Consider the following 8,934-nt stretch of genomic DNA (forward strand, 5'->3'; position numbering starts at 1 on the left):
ATGCCTGTGAGATATTAGTTTCTATCTTTTAACTGTGGGAGGAAACCACTGCATCACTTCAACAGCTCAAGTGGCCACAACACACAGATCCAAACAAATCAGCAGCAGCTGAGCAGCCCAGTCTCCATACAAGAGTCTTCCTGGAAATGATCACAGGCAAAGCTGAACTTATAATTTGGTGTACTTAACAGCATTTTCACACAACAGCTCCCAGTGTTGGAGCTAGGTATTACAGTAAGATGTCCTTCAGAATGAACTTTTAATGTTTGACTTATTTTTGCTGAGAAAATTATTATTTCCAGAATAACGCCATTTCTGCCAAAGTATTTGCGATCCTCTGCTGCATGAAACTCTGCACCGTCTGAGATCTGAGCTTGGGTGTGTCATCTATGCTGCATATTCTCTGAGCTGCAGCAGCCCGAGGTGAACACCGGGATACAGAGGAAATAAAAGGATGCTATTGATCTGCAGTCCACACACTCATCTTGTGATGCCCATACCCACATAACTGTAAGGTCATATGTCAAACACAGACATGCATCGAGCTTTGCACACAGCTCTCCACACTCCATCCTGAAACAAGTATTGCAAACATTTGTATTTACAATGTCCAGACAGGATCCATTGATTTTTCCAGTATGCACTTATTAAGGATGTGAATTATTAACATGCACTTTATCCACAAATATGTTCTCTGTACAGTTTCTTGAGTTCTGGAGATTTCAGACACTAACAAGCAGAATCTGAAAAAAGGCTGATGAAATATGGCTAACATGAAGTTCTCCAATGACAACAGTTCAAAGGAAATAAACCAGCTAGCTCAGGTAAGATTAAAAATGTAATAATACAACTTTATCAATAGCAAAAGTTATGAATAAAAGTCACAGTTTTGCCAAATACAACTGAAGCTAATAAAACTCAACTTACTCTTCCTAAAGAGGGGGAGGTGCCAATTTGCAGAGTGATGTCAGAGGGTAGAAGAAACTTTATGGTAATTGAGGTCCAGGCCCTTCTTAAAGAGGGTAAGGAGACTTTTGTTAAGTCTCTGGGAGTTGAGTTGGGGATCAGGACTGCAGGGCGAGGATCAGGGCTCAGAGAGGAGAGAAAACCAAACACACGATGAAAACTTTGGTGCTGCTTGTTTTAGCATTTGCTACTACAATATCTGCAACCAGTGAGTATACATCCAAAATTACAGACAAGAACGAACACCAAATTGTTGTTTAATGTGTGTTTTATAACTCTTTCTTCTAAAGGTATACCTCTGAACAAGAAAAAAGTAACTTCGTTGATATTTACTCTTAGAAAAGATCATATAAGGAGGTAAAAAGGGTAATGGCTTTTAAAAGCACCTTTTTAATGTTGTTGTTTTTTTTAGCCTGCAGGATTATACTGATTTCATTGCCCACTTTTATGAAAGAGAAAAATAGGAAAACTACAAATAAATTAAAAAAATATTATTCACCTGATGGGATAAAAAATACAGTATTTGGGGAGCTAAATATGAATTCGTGTTAAGACAGGGTGATTTGCTATGTGTGATGCATGAACTTTGTACCAGCAGAGGCAAAGTGATTACTCTGGATTACTGTGACTGAAGTAAATCAACGCATTTCTTCATGCCCACCGATTACAAGCTTGTTTAAGCTTAGCTTTTCTTTGGATAGCTATTTAACGCTTGTTTCATGCCAGCACACTCTCCACTCTGTTAAAAGGAGGTGCCCGAAACACATTTTCACAGTCCAATTTCATACCATTACACTATGTTTTATGCCAATTTTGATTAATGACTTTAGACTTCTAGGATTTCAAAGGTGATTTATAAAGTCTAAAATGGTATTTTTATCTTCTAAGTTCTGAAAATCATTAATCATGTCACAGTGGGTATATTTTAGGCTTTGATATCTAAAAAAGATATCAGAGTGTCTTTTTCATATTCACTAACACATCACTATCTGGGAGAAAAGGGCAGTGAGTCAGTGTCTGGGAGCCCTCATTCCTCTCACTGGGATTACTGATGTTGCTGCTCAGCTGATAGTCACATGAATGGGATTGAGGGGGATTGCAGGTCCTGTGACTCACACTGCCAAGAACCCTGACACCCCTCCACCTTAACAATACCAAGAAACATGAGCAGACTGCACCTTATCTTGACAAATATACACATACTTAGAATTATGTCTACAATGTAAAAGTTTAACTTGATTACAATGTTGAGCTGAATGTGTATCTGCATTTAATGGGCATAATTAAAGTTGTGGGAGCTGGCAGAATAACACTTGGTGCATGGTGCTATTTTTTTTCTAAAGAGTTTCAATGAATTCTTACAGGGCAGAGAAGTCACTTCACTCGTTATCGATCATGGAACTCCCGCATGTACCCGGTGTGGAGTGATGGAGACCCAAGATTCAGAAACTGCTGGTTGGGTGAGCTCACTGATTTTTCTTTTCATTAAAGAAAAAAAAAACTAAGATCATAAGATGCTAACTCACAAGACATGTTATTTTTCAGGTGGTAACGTAACCTTCGCTCTCAAGAATGATGCCCCCACCCTGACTGGAGCAAAAGCAGGCTTCACTATTAATCTGAATTTCCCACCAAACCAGACGGTGCTCCCAGGAGGAGAGGTGGTCTGGGCAAATAACTGCACCGTCGATGGTAGGAAACCTTCTTACCAAGGGGGGTTTAAAGTAGAGGCATTAGCCAGTACCAGAGATGTAATATTAGCAACTTAACTTTTGCAGAACCAATTTTGTAGTTTTTTCAATAGTTAAACTAAAGTCTTATAGTTGTAATGTACCAGATATGTCTTCCTGCTGCATGTTTGATTAATGGTTACTGTCTGTGTCAGGTAAACAGTATGAGGAGGGTCAGGCTGTGTATCCAGACCGGGACACTGATTGGACTGGAGTTTTCCCCGATGGCACACCTTTCAACAGGAGCCAGAACGGGAAGCCCCACTATGTGTTTGTGTGGAAAACATGGGGTAAGTTACAACTACACAGCCTCTGCAAAAGACTGAATGAACTGGCCGGGCTACCAACTCTGACAGAGGGGCACAGGGATCAACCAAATACGCACAGTAGACTCATAAGGAGATGTAGCCACAGCTATAAAAGTGCATAAATATACTTCTTAGGTCCTCGGGTGCCAGAGCGCTTCAGTGAATTCATCACACAGTTGAACTGTTGAGTGTAAGCGTGGAGTAACGTCAACGCATTGACTCGTTTTGGAAATTTTGAGTACGGTCATGCTTGAAGTTTCAAAGAAACATAAGGGGTGCATCCCAAAGTCTGACCTCCATCCATCTGCTCAGTGTCCTCCTTGCACTGCAATAACTTATAGCAATATGTTTTGGTTTTTTTTTTTGCTAACTTAACTTACAGTCGAAGTCTGTCAGCAGAACTCTGCTGAGGGGGCACAGGGACTTTATCAGACCCCCGAGGCCCGTCCATAATGACGAGGCTGCAGTATCCCAGAATCTTTATTATCTTTTTTTTCTGATTAGCAAAACTTGGGAGAAAAATTTAATAAACAAAAAAATGGCATAATGTGATTCCATATGGTTAGAGTAAGAACAGATGCAGCAACTTTTACTATGAAAACAGAAAGTTTTAAGCAATTTTCAAGAAACTGTGTCATGGTTCCTGGGTTGATGAACCAGTGTTTGGGGTTTCGCTGGTTTATGAAGTGATTTATGTTCTAGTACTATACTGTTTCATCCTAGCTTTTTTCAGTCGGCTTGCTCCAACTTTACATTTTTACTTTTAGTTATATCTGCCATTTGCCAGTGAGTTGACGTCTGTCTGCAGAGTCCTACATTTGAGTCCTCTCTCTGCCTGCTACACAACCATTGCATGATTTCACAACTCCATACACGGAACTGTGTATGGAGTTGTGAAACCATATTCAGTCATATACCTCATATAATACCTGCTTGTTTGAGCTACTTAAATGTTTGTTGTGCTTAACTTTATTTTTTAACTGTTGTAAACAAAGATTTTCACAACTTTGGGATGAAGGTGATGGCTAGAAAGTATAAATGATTACTAATAGATGTAAAAAATTAAATCTTCACTGTATGGGACTATTCTTTATCTCATCTGTATCAGTCAGGTCATGAAAAATAAGTTGCTTAAATGTTTTCATTAAAACAAAATTGATGTTGTGATATTAACACTATTTGAAACAAGAGATATTTCGGACCAAGTGCTTCCCATTTTTCCATGTTCATCATGTGCAGATTATGTGGCGAGCATCACCTCGACCCCACCCTGTATGTCAGGCTTCACTGATTATTGTGCTACTGTCCTCTAAATCACCCTAATGTGACTGTGTTTTAGGGCGTTACTGGCAGGTGGCAGATGGACCGTCCTCTTCACTCACCATTGGTACAGACAACATTCCCCTGGGCTCCTACAACATGGAAGTCGTCATCTATCACTGCCGTGGCAGAAACAGGTTTATCCCCCTCGGATATGCCTCTACAGTCTTCACCATCACAGGTGACCACTGAAACAGTCTCTAAGCTCCGATTTGAGGGAAATGATCCTGTATTTCTTTCTTTTCAGAGCTCTCATCATGACAGCTCTTTGTTTTTTGCTCCGTCATTAGACCAGGTTCCATTTACCATATCTCTGGCCCAAATCAATGATGTAAATCAGAACGACCAGAACTTCATCCAGAACCAGGCTATTGGCTTCACCGTCAACATCCACGATCCCAGCCAGTACCTTAACAATGCCGAGATCAGCTTCACTTGGGACTTTGGTGACAACAGTGGAACTCTGATCTCCAGGGAGCACATGGTCACACACACATACATTGAAGCCAGGACCTTTAGGCCTCAGGTGGTTCTGATGGCGAGCATCCCCAATAACTGTGGAAACCCCACTGCTGGTGAGATCTCAAAACTCATCAGTCTACTCTTTACCTTCTACATGTATGCTGTTTCGCTCAGTAGCTTTGTGCTTTCTTTCAGCCGGTCCTGTTGATGCCTCTGCTGCCCCAGCAGTAGTTGTTATGGCCTCCAGCCAGGCAGCTGTCCCTGCTGTCCCAGTTGAAGGAGGAGATACAATAGCTGTGGATGTTGTCGCCACAGACGCCACTCCAGTGGCTGCTTCTGTGCAGCCCGCAGACGCAAACACAGACGATGGAGAAGCGGCTGCTGATGCCGACACAGAGGTCGTGGTAGTTGCCTCGGTGGCCCCTGCAGCAATAGATACAGCCGTTGTTGCCACCAACACTGCTGCTCCTGCTGCAGAGGTAGAGCAGGAGGCAGCTGATGCAGAGGTGCCTGCTGCCACCGTTGCACCAGGAGCCGAAGAGCCAGCAGATGCTGATACGGCTGCTGCAGATGATACTGCAGGGGTTACAGTTGCCACTGAAGATGTAGCTGTGATTGATGCTGCTGCTGCCTCAGTTGCCCCTGTTGCAGAAGGAGAAGTCGAGGTGGCTGACATCATCACTGTTGCTCCCATCACAGACGGAGCTACAGAGGAAGAAGCTGCAGATGGTGTTGAAGCTGTAGAGGCTACTGCTGCTGCAGAGGTTGCGCTAGCTGAAACACAAGCCCCTGCTGATAATGTTGTTGCGCCTGCTGCCACTGAACCCACAGCTGTAGAAGAAGCTGTAGTTAATGCAGAAGTGGAAGCAGTAGAAACTGAGAATGAAGTTGCAGCTACTGCAGCAGGTGAGCACATACTGTAAATTCAAACACCCATAAAGAAAGGAAACAATTCCTCTTCTACCAGAACTGTTAACACAATCCTCTGTTTTTTTTCCACGAGCAGTTGAAGACGAGGCTGCGCCAGCCGAAGGTGAAGTTCAGATTGAAATGGAAGCAGATCCAGCTCAGGTTGCCCTCGTTGTGGCTAAACGACAAGCACCAGAGCTGACAGCTGACTGTATGGTCTACCGCTACGGCTCCCTCGCTACATCTGTCGATGTTGTTCGTAAGTCACAACAGTCTTCTTCTTTAGCCTGCACCCTTTACAGTGGGTCCCTATCCTTAGCGTCCTCCTTTGTCATACTAACACTCTGCTTGTCCTCCATCACTATATCCATGATCCTCCTCTTTGGTCTTCCTCTTTTCCTTCTGCCTGGTAGCCTCATATTCCACACCTTTTTCCCAGTATGTCCACTTTCCCTCCTCTGCACATGTCCAGATATATATACTATAATATACAGGACACTAATGCTTTAACAGAAAGAGTTTTAGTAATATTAAAATCTCTCTTTCATCCTGTTTCAAACCTGCAGAGGGTATCGAAAGTGTCGAGATTGTACAAGTGGCCAACGTTGTGTCACTGGAGACGGCGTTGGATCAAAATGCTGTGGACGTCACTATTTCCTGTCAGGGAAGGTGAGTAAAACATTCATCAAGACTCTGCACAAGCTAAATCAATAGAAGTTTAGTTTAGTCTGGAGTTTTAAACACTATCTCTATTCACACTGCACTCAATCCAAAAACATTCAGTGAGGTAAGTTTCTAATCATTGTGACTTCTCATTAAAACTTGAGACACATGCGATCCAAACACCTGTCGAACTCGAACCGACCACTTTAATGAATCAATGTACAAATTTACAGACAACAACATTATAGTATCAACACAGTCCAACAAACATAAACTATCATAATATACTGTTATGTGTTATTTTTTTTGTTTATCTACATCGAGTTAATACATCAAGTCATCTTTTTTTTCCTTGAAACAACATCTCTGCATCCTCAATCTCTCCTTCCTGTAGTCTGCCAAGTGAGGTCTGCACTGTTATCTCTGACGCTGACTGTATCACGCCGGTGCAAACCATCTGTAATGCAGCCTCACCCTCTCCAGACTGTCAGATGATCCTTCGTCAGTTCTTCAATGACTCTGGAGTATTCTGCCTTAATGTCTCTCTGACTAATGATGTCAGTCTTGCCATGGCAAGTGCAAGAGTCAGTGTGTCAGTAGGTGAGTAAAAGGAAAAACAACAACCAGAAACTAAAATGAGCTAATTTACAGAGGTTTTTTTCTCATTTCTTCTCATTACATGCTTCATTTTCAGCCTCCGGTGGTTCACCAGCTGGAACTGCTGCTACGGTGCTCGGTGTTATGGTTCTCGCCTGTGTCGTCTGCTGTATTGGTTTGATGTACAGGTAAACTTAGGAAACATTCTTACAGTCAACAATTCTTTGCATGTTACGCAGGAATCATAGATCAATGTGCATGCAATGACCACGCATTCCTAATTTAAAAAGCCACGTCAAGCTGACCAGGAAAACTGAATATTCATATTACATTTTAAATATTGCATAAACAGTTATAGGTGGAGTAAAGGGCCAAGGATAGATTCCTTTGGAACATCACAAGTGGCTGCTTATTGCATTATAAATCATATATTACGACATCCAGTATAAATTTTACCTTCATCAGTGGAATCATACAATAAGTTACAGTTTCTCTTTGCAAGAATTAGATAAGAAAACTGATTCGACCCACTTTAGGCCTCTGTCTCCTACATTAAGTGTCTTAGCCAGCCTGGTGTGTTAGCTGAGTTTGACACAAAGACTGAGAGCAGCCCACAGGCATTATAAAACCAGAAAAATGAAACCACAGCAGGTTTAAGCTTAAGTGCCTTAAACCTGCATTCTCTCTGAAGGCCACCAGATGGCGATAGCTGTGGTTACACAAAGACTTCCAGTCCTATAGAAGTCTATGGGAAAACAGTTTCCTGTTCTGACCTCTGCAAACACTTTCTTGCCAAGTTTATGGGCTTCTTTGCTCATGCCATATTTAATAAAATTATTATCTGTAATTGTAAATCTTAGTTACACTATGTTCCAAAAACGAGGAATATCTGTCTGGTTTACAAGTTGTTAGCCAATTAGCAATCAGTTTAACAGTCAGACCCACCACCTGTTTTGTTTTGGAGGGGGTAAACCAAGTTAGCGACAGTGTAAAAAGACAGTTGTCAGCTTGCTCCTGATTGATGTTGATTTTGATTGTCTAAGTGATATTGCTGTAAGTGCAATTTTTCTAAACAGGCGTATCAAGCAGTACCAGCCACTGAGAGAAGACCGTGCTAATAATGGAGGCATCTCTGCAGTAACATCAGTGCCTTTGCTCTTGTGGAACTTGCTGAGTAGACAGTCACCAGGAGAGAGCCGTCCACTGCTTCAGGGAAGGATTGTGTGAATACTGTCGTTAATAAATTCACTCAACATCAACAATATTTGCTAACATATCGCCTATAAACAGAATACTGTCTGTACTGTCTCTGACACTGTAACTCCCTGCCATTAAACCAGAACCAATGAGGTGAAAAGAAGCCCCATGTACAAGATATGTAGGAACCAGGAGTACCTGTGGAACTGTAAAAGTGTGTTTAAGGTGTTCAAGCATTTGAAGTGGAAACTGATATTTATTTTGATCCATAATATTTGTATTAATTGGACCTGATAGTTTAGAGAAGTCATAACATATTCTCTTATTTGTGGCCTGCATATACTAAACCTATTGGAAAATCAATACTAGCACATTTCCATTCAATGTCTTTACAATATAAATGAGAAAAAATGTATAACTGAACATCATTTGATACCCTGAAACTAATAAAATGGAACTTTATCACCATTGTTTGTTTGCCTGATTTTTTTCAGTCATTCTGAAACTGATGCTTGATGCTTTTAGATTGTTTATACCCACTTTTGACCTTACCATCTGAATAATGAGCAGAATTTGGGACTCGGACCAAATACGGTTTTTCTAATCTTCTATTATCTAATTTTATTAAGTCCTTGAGAATTATAACTTCAGTTTCCTGTCCTTGGCTGACAGCAGTGGCACCCGTCTGATCTTCTGGCGCTGATTTGATATTTTGTGTATTCACAGATGCTCTTCTGTATATCTTGGTTGTAATTAGGTTACTATTGTGGTTCAAAACAGCA

At 41.3% G+C, this 8,934-nt stretch overlaps 1 protein-coding gene across 2 annotated transcripts; it reads left to right on the forward strand.

The window, feature by feature from the left end:
* The first annotated feature begins 1,119 nt into the window (after positions 1–1,119).
* pmela (premelanosome protein a) lies at positions 1,120–8,182 on the forward strand. 2 transcript variants are annotated; one of them, XM_085354047.1, is made up of 12 exons: positions 1,120–1,174; positions 2,331–2,426; positions 2,512–2,658; positions 2,852–2,986; positions 4,344–4,505; positions 4,615–4,899; positions 4,982–5,692; positions 5,790–5,954; positions 6,262–6,364; positions 6,753–6,958; positions 7,053–7,143; positions 8,032–8,182. In XM_085354047.1, the coding sequence occupies exons 1-12, from the start codon at positions 1,120–1,122 to the stop codon at positions 8,180–8,182; spliced, it is 2,307 nt and encodes a 768-aa protein (XP_085210173.1). The 2 variants fall into 2 exon arrangements, with proteins under 2 accessions (XP_085210173.1, XP_085210174.1); XM_085354048.1 differs by having other exon boundaries at positions 5,793–5,954.
* The last annotated feature ends 752 nt before the right edge of the window (positions 8,183–8,934 follow it).

The sequence above is a fragment of the Diplotaxodon limnothrissa genome, linkage group LG5 (genome assembly GCF_057381915.1).
Source record: "Diplotaxodon limnothrissa isolate DT_005_m linkage group LG5, D_limnothrissa_male_GT1.1, whole genome shotgun sequence".
Taxonomy (NCBI): Eukaryota; Metazoa; Chordata; class Actinopteri; order Cichliformes; family Cichlidae; genus Diplotaxodon; species Diplotaxodon limnothrissa.

Coding starts and splice junctions, on each gene's coding strand:
- pmela (XM_085354047.1), top strand. CDS start 1,120: ATGAAAACTTTGGTGCTGCTTGTTTTAGCATTTGCTACTACAATATCT. Junction 5,693..5,789: donor AGTTGCAGCTACTGCAGCAG/GTGAGCACATAC, acceptor TTTTTCCACGAG/CAGTTGAAGACGAGGCTGCG. Junction 6,959..7,052: donor AAGAGTCAGTGTGTCAGTAG/GTGAGTAAAAGG, acceptor CTTCATTTTCAG/CCTCCGGTGGTTCACCAGCT.